The following is a 16,421-nucleotide window of genomic DNA, read 5'->3' on the forward strand; positions in this document are numbered from 1 at the left end:
ACGTCGTCGCCCACGCAGCCACTGAAGTTTCACTGCGCTCACCGCAATCGCGGCCGAATCGCGAAATTTCCTTGAATCGTGATGGGGCGCAAATTGTTCCACGCTCTCAACAGATTAAAATGCAAAACAGTTTCATTGGCTAAGCTTGCTTTTACCACTGTGCAGCAATGCAAAGACAAAGATCACCTGTATAGCCTTAACAGACTGTTGGGGTAAGTGCTGTTACCGAGCACCTATGAAAGCCGGCCCGGTACACGAGGGACTGGGTGGCCAGCACCATGCCCGGCCGCCTTTGTCTCTCTAGTGGCAGCGTTTGAGGCCGAATCGACCTAGGGGAGGCCCAGGACCGGTTCAGATTATAAGCATAACTGGTGTTGGCCGTGAGCGGGAACCGAACTCGAGTCGCTGGCTTTGTAGCACAGCACGCTAACCACTGCACCACCGCCCCCCACGATGCACACACACACGCACTTGCCCAATCCTCTGCTGCCACCACTCACCACCCTGCATCTTTCACTTTCTCTCTGCCATTGCCAAAACCCTATGGAGGTGTACGGACATATAAACAATTTGTATAGCTTTTTGGGATCGCTGGACTGTTAGCTGACAGCAGCAGCCTTGTATGGAGTACTGCGATGGGCTACTGATGGAACAAATAAAGGTGAGCAGTGTCATAAACACGAAGCTAATGGCCTTTTTGTTGTGTCCCTCTGTCCGCTATTTTCCTAGCTGATTTTTTTAAGATTTCAGGTTCAGGAGGTATTATTATTATGCAGTTACAGGCGGTCTCTCCTTTACGACGAACCACATTTACGACTTTTATATAACGCCACTGCGGATCGATTTACGATGCAGAAACTTGATTTACGATGCATCTTCTGACGTAACTCCGAAACACATTTGAAACCGAGTTGATCCAGGCACCGATGTGACTTGCCGTGGAGATTCTGTAATTCTCTAATGTTTTTTTCGCGTGGATTTTTGTTACCTATGTCGTGTCAACGATTCAGAGACAGTTTATAGGAGGCACCTTCTTTATTAACACAACTTCCACGGTCTCGTCCACACACTCTCCACAGTCGCTTAGCCTAGCCTGTACATAACACTAACCATCAGACACTGACGGTGCCGACTGAGATAGCAAACAACTTCTAGCAGCGCAAAATCTAGTGAAGACGGCAGTGACGACGGCGACAAGACGACAGCAACGACGAGACGAGTCCACTCCCAGAACCGGCAGCCTCGAGCTCCCGTTCTCGGCTCCTTTTATCCTACCAGCGCGGCCTGGCTCCGCCCTGACAGCGCCTCCCTTCTCGAACCCTCGAGCAGGTTCCAGGGGCCTCCAGATGGGGTTCTCCGTGACCCTTGCCCGAGTTCCTCCGCTTTGCCAACACACCCTCACCGGCGTGTGTACTGTCTGTCCACCACAGTTGCCGCTGCCGTCCACCAGCCGGCGTTATTACATTACACCTATTAAACCCCGTTAAATGTGGCCGATAGAAGGAAACACAACATCGGCAAGTCACATTTCCACTGTTTCTACCGTCTATGGGGAAAATAGGGGTCCCTATTTACAACGGCGAGGGTTTCCAGGAGCGGAGCGTGCCGTAAAAAATATGGAGCTGGTCATAAGCACATCTGATGTATGTACAGTTCTGATATGAGCAACACATTTCTTACATCACGCTGGCGGGAGGGACAGAGAACGTCAAGCTCGGATATGAGCACGCCACTTCGGATATAAGCACACTCGGCCTCCCTCCCAAGCGCTTGTGTGTGCGTGTGCTTGTGCTAATTTGCAGCTCCCACCGCTGGTATACAAGTTTAACGGTGGGCACGTTACGTTTAATTTTTTGCTGCGGTGCGCCTGGCGTTGTCCTTGTTGGCAACTGAATTTAGCGTCCACTGAGAGGTTTCGTCTTCCCCAAGGCACCGAGCAATGGGGCCTGGCATTGTTGTTGGCGTTTTTTTCAATTTTCCTTTGTCCACGGCAAACTAAATCCGATCTGCAGACAAACCCCCTCCTAAACCACCCGGTTATAAAATTGCCCAATAAATCAGGCTTGGCATTTTCATTAACCAAGCCCTTTCACAGTTCATTTCGGAGACTTGTAAATAAATAGGACTGTCTGGAAAATGCAAAGTATATCACTTGCTCAACCAGGGATCATTGTATTTAGCTTAATTGGAGGTGCACTCCACGGCAAGTGCATGAGACAAAGTTGCTCATGATGATTTCTTTTATTTCTTGGGAGTGGACGAAAATGCCAAGTGAGTGATTTATTTAGGCACACCCTAACCCCCCCCCCCCCCACTCGACAGACCTCTTATCTTAACAAGGGCTTCATATACCAATGCAATCTCCTGCAGCATGAGGATGATTTGATGAGGCAGGTAAATCAGATGATTTGAAGAGAATTTTATTTTTTTTCGAAACAAAAAATGACATTTCAAGTGGGGCCGTGTGGAAGGAAAATCAAATGAAACTAAGATGGGATTGGAAAAATATTTTCGAAAAATGTCAATTACCTCGCGCAATGTTTCCCCGTCCTATTAAGGGCGTCTCGTGCAAAATTCTGGGCTCCGCCGTCCACAGTTGGGAGTCGTCGAGCGCTCGTTAACCACTTGTGAGTTTCGCAAAGTTCAAGCTGGCCTGCAATTTATTCCACTCCCACACCCCCACATAAATTGCCGCAAGTGTTTGTTTCGGTTGGCAAAAGGTCGACATCTTAAAAAGAGGCAGCTTGTATTGTCAGAAATGATGCTCACAAACTGGCGCTATTGTGTGAGCGCATTGCACCTCATCCGTTGCAAATTGCCACAGTATGAAGTGTGAATAATAGGCAAGAAATGTTGTTAGATTTCCGAAAGAAAATACGATTTAACCTAATTGGCCTATGGGCATTCTTGATTTCTGTCATTCTTACACATTTCCCTCACTGGCTGGCCTATGGGTGCTCTTACAAATTCACCTCATTGGCCTCTGGGCATTCTTACAGATTCCCCTCATTGGCCTATGGGTGTTCTTATAGATTTCCCTCATTGGCCTATAGGTGTTCTTACAAATTTGACTCATTGGCCTACAGGCATTCTTACAAATTTGACTCATTGGCCTACAGGCATTCTTACAGATTTCCCTATATATTTTTTTTAAACCAGTCAATCATGCCCTGGTGTCCATGCCTCACCAAGGTGTGATCTCACAAAGCAATGCGCCTGGCTTATCCCCTTGTGATTTTGGCAACGCCGCACTGGTTTCATCTGCACTGAAGTCTCACCCCCCCCCCCCCCCCCACAAAAGATACACCGCCGAGCGTGGGCGACGGTCTCAAATCGTGGCTGGTAAATAAAATGCCACCCGGTGCCGTTACGTCATGAGCAACCGTGAACCAGCTTCAACCCCAGTGAAGCTCACCAGTAAAGCGTGGCCCGTTAAACAAACACAACGATATGAGAATAGGTTTTCCCCTTTTTTCTGGCAAACAAAACAGGTGTTGAGATGTTAAAACACCAAACTGAAACCTTTTACACCTGTTTTGTTACCATAAAAAAGGGGGAAAAGCTATTCTCATATTTTGGTACTGGCAAAGGAGGCCCCATGATGTAGATGCTCTCCTCCGAGCCCTCATTACTCTGATAGTGCGTTGTCTTTGTGCTGTTCGCCTTTTGGCGTCCTCTGGTCTAACACCGTTTTGAGACTAGGCTCAAAAGAAAGCTGTCTCTGGTGTGGGCCAATCAGTTTCAAAGACAATGCATATATTATATTCTTGGTTCTTTCGGTAAAGTCACGTAGAAGGGAAATATTAACGTAATATTGTTTTTTATTATTTTATTATTTCCCTTCTACGTGACTTTACCGAAAGAACCAAGAATATGAATCCCTGCAGTCACGAAAGCTTTAAATCGAAATTTAATGCATATATTATCAGTGTTTGCATTCTGACCACAAGTATTTTGGTTAATGCAGACATGATTCCTTGTAAAAGGTTTCAGTTTGTTGTTTTAACATCTTACCACCTGTTTTGTTGCCAGAAAAAGGGGAAAACCTATTCTCATATTTTGGATCTGACAAAGGAGGCCCCATGATGTAAACACCACGATGTAGCCAAATATTATTGGCAACCTTCGACTGGTTTCAACATCACTGAGGCTCATTAGCATGATTGCGGTATAATTAACCTATGCCAGTGGTTATCGTGATTCCATGGGCAGGATTAGCCCACCCATGCATTATTGAGGGATCTAACAGGAAAGTTGTGTAGGTTTAAGAACATTCTCCAAAGGGGCGGATGGATTTAAATGCAATTCATTATATCTTATGCATGCTTTTATTGCTTCCTGACTCCACAAAGCTGCCAGATTTTATTCCTTCCAATGCTCCCACGCAACTCACATTGGAAGCCAAGCGGTCTTGGCAGTGTGCGGTGGGGTGTGAGTTGAGTGCAGCGTTTGACAAGTGTGAAAATATCTTGCTATTCGTGCGGTTTCCCGAGATAAATGGATTCAATAATTTGTTTGCCATAATATCCAACCTTTTAAGATAATTAAAGCCTCAGTCAGAGTGAGTCAGTCGACTCAACTGAGTGTTGGGTGGTCTTCATTTATATCGGTGGTCCTGAGCCAGTGGTGAAAAACCCCACAAATCCAAGTCAAAAGTGAGTTCAGCACACCCCACATTGTCGTATTTATTTATCTACCCGAGAGCGGTAATTGGCCGAGTTAATCCCTGACTGGTTTTTCAGTTTTTCAGTTTCATTTATTTGGTATCGCTCTGTGAGCGTTTCGCCTCTTGAATCGGGTGCAACTGCAACAAAAAACAAAAACATGAACAAGAACACATCTTAAAGTGACCACGCGTTTGCATTGTCAGTTTAGGGTTGTGCCAGTGGCACCCAACTGGATTTTGAAAGATCATAATGATTAAAAAGGCAACAACACGGTGGCCTTAAAATAAGAAGTAGAAAATAGGCAACGTTTCAGCCAATGACGTCTCTTCTTAGTAAGTCTGAACATTTGTTCGCGTGCTCTCTCTCATGATTCTAAGTCCATCATGAATGCACACTGATCGCACGTAGTAAGCTTCTTGTAACATGAAGTTTTAAGTCTGTTGCAAAACTGCCTCAGCCTCAGGGATTGATCGCGAACAACCGCTCGGAACCGGTTCCAGGTCTTCGAGCCGGAGAATCCCAAAAATATCTACGGCCGTATCGCTACACAAGGTTTGCGCGCGGGTACAGCAGCAGATCACCGTGGGCTGCGTATCGTAGACGGCGTCGCGCCTCCGATTATCACGGTTGGTACCTATCGATTGCAGCAGCCACACAAGAGGATAAACCGGTGCCAGCACCACAGTCGCCCAGTTCTCATGTTGACGCACTGCGCTAAGCACTCATCATAGGATGACTTGGAGAATTTACCAGGCCAGCCTAAGTTGACCTGCAAGATAATGAGGCGTAGGTTTACTTAATATGTAGGTGGCACATTGCGACCCATAAACTAAAGCAAGGGTCTTCGTCAAAAACATTTGTCAGTTCACCATCATTGGTTCAAGCAGCCTACGGTGCGAAAGAAGTTCAGCGTAGATACATACATCCATTGGGGTCTGTTGAGGCCGGCACACACAATCTTCATGGCACAACAATAATGATACGATTATCACGTGATCATTTCGATACGTAATGTCGCGACATTTTTTGATCAACGATCATTCGTGAAAAGTAAAAAAAGGAACGATAACTGAAAAGTGCGCACAAAAGCAATGGGGGAGATGCATGCTGGGAATAACATTGAGAGTCGGAGGAACACGCGGATTACGTGGCTGTCAAAACTCGTTGCTCGCCTTAACTTTTCACACATAATCTGGCCAGAGGCCAGAAGGAGACGACGTAGAAGAAGATGATAGGGATTAGAGAACACACGCAGGCAATTGGCACCATTCAAACTGTTAATAAAAAGCAACGATCAGGCCATGTGCCAAAGCAAAATGGGTTGTGGCATCGCAGGTCGGCGATGTGGGGAGGCCATCGTCCATAGACAGTGGATGTAGAAGATGCGGTGGATGTAGAAGATGCGGTGGATGTCGAAGATGCGTTGGATGTAGAAGATGCGGTGGATGTAGAAGATGCGGTGGATGTAAAAGATGCGGTGGATGTAAAAGATGCGGTGGATGTAGAAGATGCGGTGGATGTAGAAGATGCGGTAGACATTTCGCCAGTGATAACGATTGCACAAGCAAGCTCATAATACAAGTCCTCGTTCGTGATAACATAGATTGAGTTATGTGCTTTCATCCCCACCACCCCCTCCCCCTGCTGCCCCGGATATTCGTACATCGTGCTACAAGTGCCACTGTTACCAGCAGTGTAATGAGGACACCACGTGTGTGGAAAGCCTTTATTGTGCAGCGTTACAGAGGGCAGACGTTACCGGTTACGTTCTGCTTCACCAGATGCACCTGTGCAAAAAAAGGAGCCCTTTGTACAAAGGCATTTGAGTGCGTTTTTTTAAGATTCATATTTGTTCCCCGCTGTTCTCCAAATCGCAACTCTTGATTGTCCCTGGGACGATGCCAAACCCTGCGCCCTCTACGCATTTCACCCGCACGGGGAGGCTAAGTTGTCCGGGCGAGGGTTGGCACGGTGAGCCACAGCAAGCCGATCTGGTGCAGCGGCAATGCACTCCTGTGGAGGTGGGACGTCCGATTATTTAAGCAGCTGGTTACTACTCTTAGGTTTTATCGGTAAAGTCACGTAGGTAAAAATAGAAATAAAGAATAAAATAATAGAAGTAATTATAGAAATAAAATAATAAATCACGACGTTTCGGAGGCAACGTAAAGAGACTTTACTTGATACAGCAATTGTGCTGTGACGGTTCCACCTGAAGACGGAAGCTTGTGTTGCCTCCGAAACGTCGTGATTTATAATTTTATTTCTATTATTACTTCTATTATTTTATTATTTATTTTTATTTTTACCTACATGACTTTACCGAAATAACCTAAGAGTATGAATCCTTGCAGTCACGAAAGCTTCAAATCTAGAATTAACAGCTGATTACTCTCATGATTAGCAGTTGGGTCGCTCGACTAAACATCGGTTCACTCGAGAGAACGGTTGGAATGAAAGGCGGCAGGGTTGTGCGCAGTGCCTCGGAGCAAGAAGACCCTGGGTTCGATTCTGGCCTCGGGCACCTTTCTATCGTAGACTTTTGTATGTTCTCCTCCTGTTCTGCAAGATTTCTTCCGGGTTCTCTGGTTTCCTTCCATAGCTTAAAACATACACACACACAGTGTAACTGGCAGGTCCCATATTGTAGCTGCTCACCCCGAGCTATGAATGCCCTGATAGTGGCGTTGTCTCTGTGCTGTTCGCCTTTTGGCGTCCTCTGGTCTAACACTTTGATACTAGGCTCTAAAGAAAGCTGTCTCTGGTGTGGACCAATTAGTGTGAAAGGCAATGCATCTATTATCAGAGCGTGTTTTTTGTTCGCATGTTCACCACAAGTACGTGTGGTTAGTTCAGACAGGATTCCTTGAAAAACGATTCTGTTTGGTGTTTTAACATCTTAACACAACTGCTTTATTGCCAGAGAGGGTAACACCTATTGTTGTATTTAGTGTAACTGGCATTGGCCAAAACATCTCGGTACTGAACAATGATTAGCATGTTGCTCATTTGGGATTACACACAACAGCAACATTGCCCCTCTACTGCGAAAAATTGACAGGACCCTCCTGAAAAAGATTCATGAGACTCGGTGAGGCTTTGCTGGGTTAATCGAGCCTTGACAAACTTCAGAGTTTCGATTTAAAGCTTTCGTGACTGCAGGGATTCATCTTCTTGGTTCTTTCGGTAAAGTCACATAGAAGGGAAGTAATAAAATAATAAAAATAAAACATAAAATAATTCTCACGACGTTTCGGCCACAACGCAAGCAGCCGTCCTCAGGTGAAGACCAGGTCTGTCGGGAGAATTATTTTATTATGTTTTATTATTTTATTACTTCCCTTCTACGTGACTTTACCGAAAGAACCAAGAAGAAGCCTCAGAGTCTCACCTCTGCACCCAGGTGTGCCACTGCCCGGTAAGAGATTGGCCGGGGGCTCGGTGACGCCATCGCCAGCATCATCAGCTGCATCTCGCCGGGCGTTGCTCATGTGGGGGCTTCCTGCCTTCGAGAGGGAGGATGTAGGGTTGCTGGCATTCCTAAAGGGTCCCAAATAATCGACTTAGTGGAATATTCCCGCAATAGAGACGATCGAACGCTTAATTGGTGGATCATGTATGAATGAGAATCATGAGCTGCATGATATGCATACCTTCCAGTGCGATGAGCTGAAGTGTGTAGGTGGAAGTACATAGCCGTAGCTTTGTGAACTTTTCGTGTGGAATTCGAAAGACGCTGCTGTATTTAGCCACTGGTGACAGATACGAAGATAAACACTACCCCTTGATTAGAACACAGCAGAACGTGCAGCATGCCTTGGCTGAGAACAGCCACAGGGTTGATATACAACAGGTCTCCTCGCTGTGTCTCAAACAAAGTACATGCCCACCAATACTTTAGATGGGGTAGGGTTGGTAGATTATTTATCAGGGCAGCGAAATTATTTTGATTTAGTTTTTTTTTCCATATGTGCGATTAACCCCGGTTTCCTTACAAAAATCTTAGAAAAAATTCTTAAGTATGTAGCTGTTCCAAGCTCTGAGCCAGAGAGCTTCTCTGGAGGGTAGGTGGTCTATTCTCTTTCCACACTGGACATGCATCTTGAAAGAGGTGGGAGAACCGACGATTTACCCCACCACACGTCACCTGCCGATCACAGACTAACTTTGCTGGACCCGTTTGTTATAGGGGCGCCACGGTAGCGAGATGTTACCTCCCTCGGCTGGTATGCAGGAGGACGTGGATTCGATCCTGACCCTGACGCCTGTATTATTATATAAGACCGGGAGCCAGAGCAGAGCCTCACCATTCTGGCGAATTGCCCGATGATGCTGGATGCAATTACCAGCGACATGTCGTACTCAAAAATTGTAAATGTTGTTTCACGCTTCAACACACCGGTGGGCTAGAGCAATGAACTATTTGTCTTTTGTCAACGTGACACTTTTTACTGATTGGCCGTTTCGGGTGGTGGAGGGTTACGACACATTTATAAATAACGCGATCTAAACGCAAAAACGTTGATTATGAAATATTGGAGTAGTTTGCATGTTCTTCCTGTGGTCGTTTGGATTTTTATCCTGTTCCTCCGATTTTTCCGTCCACATTTAGAATCAACAGGCTTTTAGAGTAGACATTTCCACGTGATAAGCCACTTCGTTGGGTTATAATTTGTGGCCAGGTCGCTTCTGAAAAAGAGCTATACAGCTCAGTGGGCCTTACCTGGTGACATAAAAATTAACCCGTAAAAACAAAGTTTTTCACTATAAATGTTTTATATGCGTGGCATCGGTTTTATTTTATTATTCATTTCTGTTTTTCTTGAGTGAGAGTTTCATTTTTATCACATTGGTATTTTAAATTAAATATGAAAAAAAATTTTCCTAAAAAGTGGAAAATTTTTTAAAAAAATTTTCACGAAAATAAATTGTCACGCACAACGAGTCTGTGTGCAAAATTTCAGCTCGATTGGATCACGGGAAGTGGGTTAAAAAACGACCGAAAGATTAGCACGGTCGTAAGCGCCCAAGCAAGCAAGCAAGTGAACTTAATATAAAGGATTTTAAAAATAGTTTCGAATTAAATAGTTTAATAGTTTAATGTTTATGGGTGGACAGAGGCGGTTGGGGGGCATTTAATAATCGTTGCGCCATTGTTTCAACTGCCAGAGCCATGAGATAAAACCGAACCGCAAACCTCCTTGATTGCAAGTCCAGCGTGCTAACCGTTGCACCGTGGGGTGCATCCATCCCTCTCTCAAACACTAAATGCTTTAATGACTCTTCAAAAGATTGTGACGGCATGGTGGTTTTCATTGAGACGGAACGGCTGGGTAACACCAACGTGTGCGTGTGCGCAGAATCGCAGGCGCGTCCGGCTTGACACTGCGCAGCCAAGTGAGGCTGCCGGAGATGGTGAACACTCCGGGTTTTGCCATCGTCTTCCGGCTGGAGTACGTCCTGTCTGCGCCCTTCAACTACGCCGATGGCAAGGTGAGGAGCCGCCTTGCCCCAATCCGTGCCGTTCATTGCCACGTGTGAATGTGTACGTGACGACGAAGACAAATAATGTCTTCACATCTCTTACGTTGTATGTCGTATTTCACGATGTGGTAGAGTGCACCATCAGCAGCCATTTTCTATAGACTACTGGATGAAGTCCTCTGCATGCTGTCACCATCCCTGTAGGTCCTGGGATGGCACAATCCATCTCAAAACTGTACCATGCATGGACCTCATCGCACCATCTCCACGTTGGCCATCCTCTTGGGCAAGTTTTCTCCTTTGGCTAATATTCCATCAGCAGTCTTGCCCTTCGCCATCACCCCCTTTCCAGAGCTATAGAATCATAATCAGAATATTTATTCATAACGGAGGAATCCGATGAGCTGTAGAGCTATTTTTCACAGATGTCCAGATCAGCTGGGTAGCACTGACGCGTGCCCTGCTACAATCCCACTCTTCATGAGTCGATATGGTTTCTGCATAGGCGGAGTTTGACCTCTATATTTTTGGGGAAAGGGTGTTGGCTCTGTCCCTCACATTAGGAATCGCGAGTGCATATAATTTATTTACTTATTTTTCATCTTAATTGTAAACTCCTGAAAATAAATTCATAAAGGTGTCCAGTTTGGTGGGCATTGCCCCCCCCACCCCAACCTCCGCCCACGAGTTTCTGTAAGTCTCACATGTTCCCTGGTCCCTGTGGTCACATTTATGCCCCACGTAATTCCGAGCAGTTCTCCCGCCGCTTCTGCGAACTTCGTTTCAGCCTCTTGTTCCATTTTCCATGGCACTGTCCAGATTTATGATCCGTACATCACGGTGAACTAAAGACACTACCTGATGGAAAAATACACAATAATATAATTGATGCCTCCGTGACATGGAGATTTGACCGAGAATCTTCCAGCTCACCGGAGGGGAGGGAAGTTCGTGGAGTTACTTCTGATGCGTAGACTCTTTGGTGATTGTTCCTCGTCCTGTTGAGTATCACCGTGTTGGGGATGGTTATTGATCTCGGCATAGCATTCAGTTGTTCCATTTAATGCTGCACGCTAGTCGTGCAGTGCAAAGTTATTATGCAAACAGTAGAAGGCGATGCAGCAAAATCCATCGCTGCATCGTATTCCGCTCCCACATTTATGCTTCCCCGCCTTCGCCAACCCGCACTGCCCAGTGTGGCGAAGTATGGTCAAGTAGCCCGCGTTGCGCGGGGAGACGCTCATCCAGCATGCAGTGCATCGACAACAACAAAATTGCCCGTTGGCGTACGGCGTTTCGGAATCGAGAGCGATGTGATGATGCTCGTCGTGCACGGCGCCGCGTGGCGCGCGTGCGTCACTTTACCCGAGGGCGTATCGATCGCAGCACGGCGAGCAGTCCGTTTGTGCTGCACGCTGGTGGTGGTGGTGGGAGGGGTTTGGGGGGATTGTGGGGTGGGGGGGTAGGGGCGGGTGGGGAACCTGCACATTAATTGAACGACGCAACGCCAACGCTGGCCGTTGGCGTTGGCGCGTGCGCCGGCGGTGCGCTCGCAATTAACCGTGGAGCTCATTGTCATATTTTTCTTAAACGCGATTTGTCAAGGTTAAAAAGCTTGGGTTAGGGGAAATGGCGTGCTTGGATTTGTAAAGCCTCTCATGGGCTGGGAGTTAGTACTCTTGTAAAGTGGTGGTGTTGTCAAAGGCCCCCCCCCCCCCCATTAACTCTTTTTACAACACTCTGGAGCCATCCCCCTTTGTTGTGACCACTGATGGCAAAGTGGGGAAATTTTAATGATCTCTTCAGCGAAATGGTGTTGATCGCTAAAGCCCTCCAATTTTTCCAATTTTCTTTCCGAAATATAAACGTAGCCTAAATAGACAGATTATAACCACGTTTACAATAATGGTTCTTTGTATTCGTAGTAATAATAATAATATTACTACGTGATTTTTGTCTCATGGCTTCACTGCAAATCAATGCTTTTGCACAAGGAGCCAAAAACATCCCTCGAGTGCGTTCGCTGGGACGCAAGAGGACAGTCCCGGTGCTAGCACTGCAATCGCCCAGGTTGTGATGTTGACGCACTGCGCTAAGCGCTCTTCATAGGGTGACCTGACCTGACTTGACCTACAAGATCACCAGGCCAGGTTTGCTTGATGTATAGGTGGCACATGAGGGTCTTTGCCGATAGCATCTGGCAGATCACCGGCATCGCTTCAAGCAAGCCTGACACTACCTTTTACCTACGTGACTTTACCGAAAAAACCAAAGAGTATGAATCCTTGCAGTCACGAAAGCTTCAAATCTAGAAGCCTGACACTGCTGATGAGACGATGTGTGTTGAAACCGGTGCGCGGTTTGCTTGTGTTGAATCAAAGCTGCTGAATTGATACACTCGCGAATAATGTTTTTTTTATTGAAAGTTACAGATGAATGAAGGGGATGTTTTTGTCTGCTGATTTACGTTGTTACTCATATCATCCAAAACGACGCTAACGATTATTCTTTGAAGGCAAGGTTGGTGTCTCTTGCAGATGACATCATACTCGTGGGACATCCGTGTGTGTTGGAACAGTACAGAGAGTGTCTGACCTGACTTGCGGAGTTTTGAGTTTAACACATACGCTTTCACGACGGGAGGATTTCTCCACAATTCTGGCTGTCGCCTGCTGAGGCTGCTTATAATTACCAGCAAAACGTCGTCCTCAAATATTGTGGGTTTACTGTCCAACACACCGATGTGCTGAACTAGTAACTAATTGGCACGTCTTGTTGACGTGACAAACCTCAATTAATTGGCTGTCGGGTGGTTGCGGGTTTAATGACACGTTTATATTTATGCGATCTAACCCAAAATCCTTTATTGTGGAGTTTTGAGTGCTGTCCCCTTGTGTGCGTGTCTTTATCCTCCGATAACCTTCTATTCTTCCGCATGCAATAAACGTTAAATCTAAAGAATTGACCAAACATCCCAAACAGTCCTCCTGAAAATGTTTTAAGACTCCGTTGACGCTTGGTCTGCTACTACACTGGTTGTTTAAGAAGAAATTAATCACCGATGCAGTTTGGGAGACGGGATAGAGCCCTGGCTCTCCTTGATTTGTGGTGCAGTGTGTTCACCACAATGCTACCGATCCACTCTTGGAAAGCAAAGACAAAAGATGTCTCATTAACTCTGCAAATACTAAAGGGAGCAGTGACTAACATTGAGCACCAGATCTGACCTGCGCAACGCACGAGGGAGCAATGTGTCCTTCACCACCATTCACACCCGCCACCTTTGTTTCCCCCCATTCCTTATATTGACAAGCACACCGGTTGCTCATTTAAAGTTACGTTAACACGATGGAGGCCCACACCAGAGGCTGAAGACTCATTTGTATTCAGCGTTTCCCCGCGAAGTTTCTGGAGATGTGGTTTGCATTTGGATGCCAACTTAAATGTAAATGTTATTGTACGATCGCATTGTGTTTGGAAATACAACGTGGGTGAGCGGAGAGCGTAGCCATACGTGCTAACCACAATGCCACCGCGCTCGCTGATCGGTGCTTCGATCGCGTGTGAGTAAACGCACGCGCGCGCGCGCGTTTTGTAACACACTCTCGCCCATCGTAGCCCGACGCCACGGTTTAACGAGCCTCGTATACAGCGACGGAGCGCTGTGCGATTTACCAGCTCTTATTAGCGTTTTACATGGAAATGCGTAAGTTGTACCATTTCGCGGCAAGGTAACAGAACCTTCTCAAGGCACATTATTAGCGGTGGAGGGGCCACGTTAAGTGCAACTGTGCGATAAGAACGCTCGCGGCGAAGGGTCGAGACGAAGAGGTGCTCATCGTGCCGGGTTGTTCACAGTGGGGGATCCCGTTGTGTGCCTTGCGTGTTTTTTATCAGTTAATACACACACTGAAGCCGAGATGTCTCAATGTAAGCCCATAAGCATCATGAGAAAACTCACAATACCTTGCACATTTACAGCTGCTTGATTCTCAGCCGCTCACCAGCCTCGGCGACTCTTCGTTTTGTTCTCTTACCCCCCGCCCCCCCGCCTTGTTTTGTATTGTTCTTCATGTTTTCTGTCCGTGCAGCCTGAGACTCGATCTTCAGGTACTTACAACTCTACGACTGTGTTGGTATTATTATTCCGACGGCACTTGTTTACCCTTGAAAGCCTCATTTTTCTTTAGCGGGGAGGATCTTGCAAAGTTTTCTCATTATGGGGCGATGTTGCTACACGTAATCGCAAATTGAGTAATTGGTAGGTGTTTGGCCCCAATACCAGTTGCATTGTATGTCATGATTTTTTCGTTTGTTTTTAGCTGTGGGAAGAAACGAGAGAACCCAGAGGGGAAACCAATGCAAAACAGGGGGGAGAACATCATGGGACCTCTCATGCCTGAATCAAAATATAAGAATAGCTTCTTGGTTCTTTCGGTAAAGTCAATAAAATAATAAAAATGAAACATAATAAAATAATTCTCACGACGTTTTGGCCACAACGCAAGCAGCCGTCCTCAGGTGAAGAACAGGTCTGTCGGAAAGACAGCATATATTATATTCTTGGTTTTTTCGGTAAAGTAACGTAGAAGAGAAATAATAAAATAATATTGTTTTATATTATTGTATTAATTCCCTTCTACGTGACTTTACCGAAAGAACCAAGAAGATGAATCCCTGCAGTCACGAAAGCTTTAAATCGAAATAAGAATAGCTTTTACCCTTTCTGGCAATTAAACAGTTGCGCTAAGATGTCGAAACACCAAACTGAAACCTTTTGCAAAGAATCATATGTCTGCATTAACCACATATGCTTGTGGTGAACATGTAAACACAACAACTATGCTCTGGTAGTATACGATGCATTGCCTTTGAAACTGATTGCTCCACACCAGAGACAGCTTTCCTTAGAGCCTAGTCTCAAACAGTGTTAGGCCAGAGGACGCTAAATAGCGAACAGCACAAGGACAATCCCACTGCCAGGATATTGAGAGCTCGGGGTTTAGCAGCTACATCAAATGATCTCTCGCCAGGATATGTTGATACTGGCCAGAGTTTCAAAGACAATGTATCACCACAATACTACCAGGTAATGTTTTGTTGTTTGCATGTTGACCACAAGTATGTGTGGTTAATGCAGACATGATTCCTTTGCAAAAGGTTTCAGTTTGGTGTTTTAACATATTAGCGCAACTGTTTTATTGCCAGAAAGGGTAAAAGCTATTGTTATAGGGGGGAGAACATGGACATTCCCCAACGAAAGGTGCCGGTGTGAGGAATCGAACCCAGGGTCTTCTTGCTACGAGGCACGAATTTTGCCACTGTTACCACCGTGCTACTTTGAATTAATCTACCAAATAACTGTCATATCATTTGCATAAATTGTAAATACAATACTCCCCTTAACATTATTTTATGCATGTATCGTGAGCGTAAGAGTCCAAATTAATTGCTTAAATAATGTATATTCGCCCGCAGCAACAGGACATTGATTGATTGATTGATGACGATCACAATAAGTACATAGGATCCAGTGCGTTTGAATCAATATTCGTAAAATTATATACGTTGTGTGTAGCTGGTTCACAAGATGCGCTACCAATCACCGGATCTTAAAAAAAAAAGATGCTTTAATCGAATAATGACCGTGAACCACGATAATTTATTGGATCGACAGGTGGGTTAACTGCTTTAACAATATTCATTAAATTACCGGTGAATAGTGCGTGGGCGTGAATGTAAACGAACGCCCGTCACTGTGCACGTGCACTACGGTACGATCTCAACAACGTGCGTTGATTGTGTAACATTGCGCAACAGTAGTGTGCGATTTGGTATCTGAAACATGCTCTGAGCTTCCCCTCGATTGATTTACCAAAACAAAAAACAAGTACAATTTTCTTTAACAGTTCTGACTAATGATCACGGAAAGTTCCCGATAGCAGCCTTAATTATGCGCTTGCTAGCAGACACACGCGCGATCTTTGTGGGATTATTGTTTTCACTGTTACGCGTTACAGTGCACACTTTGTTCTTTTTAATGTGTGGGGCTTTTTTTGCGTCTCAACACATGTTTTATGTGAAGTGGGAGAGTGGAATAAACAGCACACGAATATGTTAGTCACAGGAAAAAATCAACGTAAGATCATTAATAATGATTTGTCCTTCTTAGGGTTTGCGTTTGCTTAATTTCTGACGTAAATAATTGCGTGAATGAATAGCCCTGCATTTTTTCGCGTGTTTTGTTGCCAGCAAAGGGAGAAAATAATA

At 45.5% G+C, this 16,421-nt stretch overlaps 1 protein-coding gene across 2 annotated transcripts in view; it reads left to right on the forward strand.

Annotated features, from left to right (window-relative positions):
* The window catches only part of NPHP4 (nephrocystin 4), a 277,215-nt gene that overhangs the window by 70,463 nt on the left and 190,331 nt on the right, over positions 1 to 16,421 (forward strand). For both annotated transcript variants that reach the window (XM_061567973.1, XM_061567974.1), the window contains one exon: positions 10,028 to 10,160. In XM_061567973.1, coding sequence (XP_061423957.1) covers positions 10,028 to 10,160 — 133 coding nt within the window. The remainder of the gene's footprint in view (positions 1 to 10,027; positions 10,161 to 16,421) is intronic.

The sequence above is a fragment of the Lethenteron reissneri genome, chromosome 40, assembly GCF_015708825.2.
Source record: "Lethenteron reissneri isolate LAM-NWPU_2019-01 chromosome 40, ASM1570882v1, whole genome shotgun sequence".
In the NCBI taxonomy this organism is placed as follows: Eukaryota; Metazoa; Chordata; class Hyperoartia; order Petromyzontiformes; family Petromyzontidae; genus Lethenteron; species Lethenteron reissneri.